General features: G+C 35.5%; 1 protein-coding gene across 1 annotated transcript in view; it reads left to right on the forward strand.

Moving 5' to 3' along the window:
* Window positions 1-1,255, forward strand: part of LOC101863140 (angiotensin-converting enzyme) — a gene marked incomplete at its 5' end in the record, with an annotated part of 17,242 nt that overhangs the window by 10,198 nt on the left and 5,789 nt on the right. Inside the window, 1 exon segment of the mRNA XM_013088901.2 lies at window positions 591-692. Within this exon segment, the coding sequence (XP_012944355.1) occupies window positions 591-692 (102 nt within the window).

Raw genomic sequence — 1,255 nt, forward strand, 5'->3', positions numbered from 1 at the left:
ATTATTATGCTGCCTCCTCTCAGATATAATGGTGATAATATCTTTTCTCCTTAATTCCCGTATCTTCTCTGCAGTTCACTTTTCTACCGATCTACGGTTTTTGACTCCGATATAGCTGAATATAAAACAATAAACTAATAACAAAATATTGAAACCCCATATAGTTTGGCTCCTTTTCGAAATGACGGAATCATGTGCGGACGAAGAAGGCTTAATCCGCACCTTGCCCATGTGGAAAAAATTAGAATGAACTAGATAAATTAAACAAGTAACACCTTGCATGTTGCAAATAATGAACTAAAAAAAAAAGAAGTAAAAAATTAAATACAGAGAAAATTACGTTAAAAAAAACATGCAGACTTTACATACATATAAACAGAGGTTCGAAAAAAATAATGTTAAAGAAATGATACCGCAAAAGGTTAGCCGTGTACACTTTTAAAATAAATAAATAATAACAATAATAATGATTTTAAAAAATAAATAATATATAACATTTATATTTCGCATTTCCAAATAGGTAGCTTAATAACAATTGTAAACTATTTAATAATCGTAGTTATACTGACAGTGCCAGTCTTCCTTTTCAGGATTCCATGAAGCTGTTGGAGACCTCATTTCCTTGTCCGCGCAGACTCCGGAGCATTTGGTTAAAGTTGGACTTCTTGACCCAAATTACAAGGCAGACAATGGTCAGTAATCAGGGCGGTGTTATTTTGCTACGATTTGCTCCACCTTTTAGTTTAGTTTAGTTTAGTATAGAGTTTTACGGCGCTCGCAACTGCATAAGGTCATATGAGCGCGCAGCTTTTAGTTTGTTTAGTTTTTGTGAGTTTTGTTTCACATGCAACACAGGTGTGTCGTAGAAGAACAGAAGATGAAGACTGAGGGAATAATAATATAATAATGACGACAGATGTTTGATAGGAAAGAAGGAGAAAAATACACCAGAGGACAAGTCAGCTACTCACTACAATCAAAATTATGTCTGGTCTCTATAATTTCGTTCCAATCTTCCTTTGCATTTTATCTAGAATTTTTGATCCACCAGTTCCGTCTAGCCAGGGAAAGAGATAGGTAAAAGAGGGGGCAGGTAGGATCTATATAGTGGGCTGCCCCCAAAATTGCCGATTATTTTTGGGTTTAGTTGGGTATTATGGACGTTTGACTTAATGAGCAGCTACAATCCTTAGAAGATGTAGAGAAGAATGCAAGAGAGAGAGAGAGAGAGAGAGAGAGAGAGAGAGAGAGAGAT

This window comes from Aplysia californica, unplaced genomic scaffold, assembly GCF_000002075.1.
Source record: "Aplysia californica isolate F4 #8 unplaced genomic scaffold, AplCal3.0 scaffold00828, whole genome shotgun sequence".
Taxonomy (NCBI): Eukaryota; Metazoa; Mollusca; class Gastropoda; order Aplysiida; family Aplysiidae; genus Aplysia; species Aplysia californica.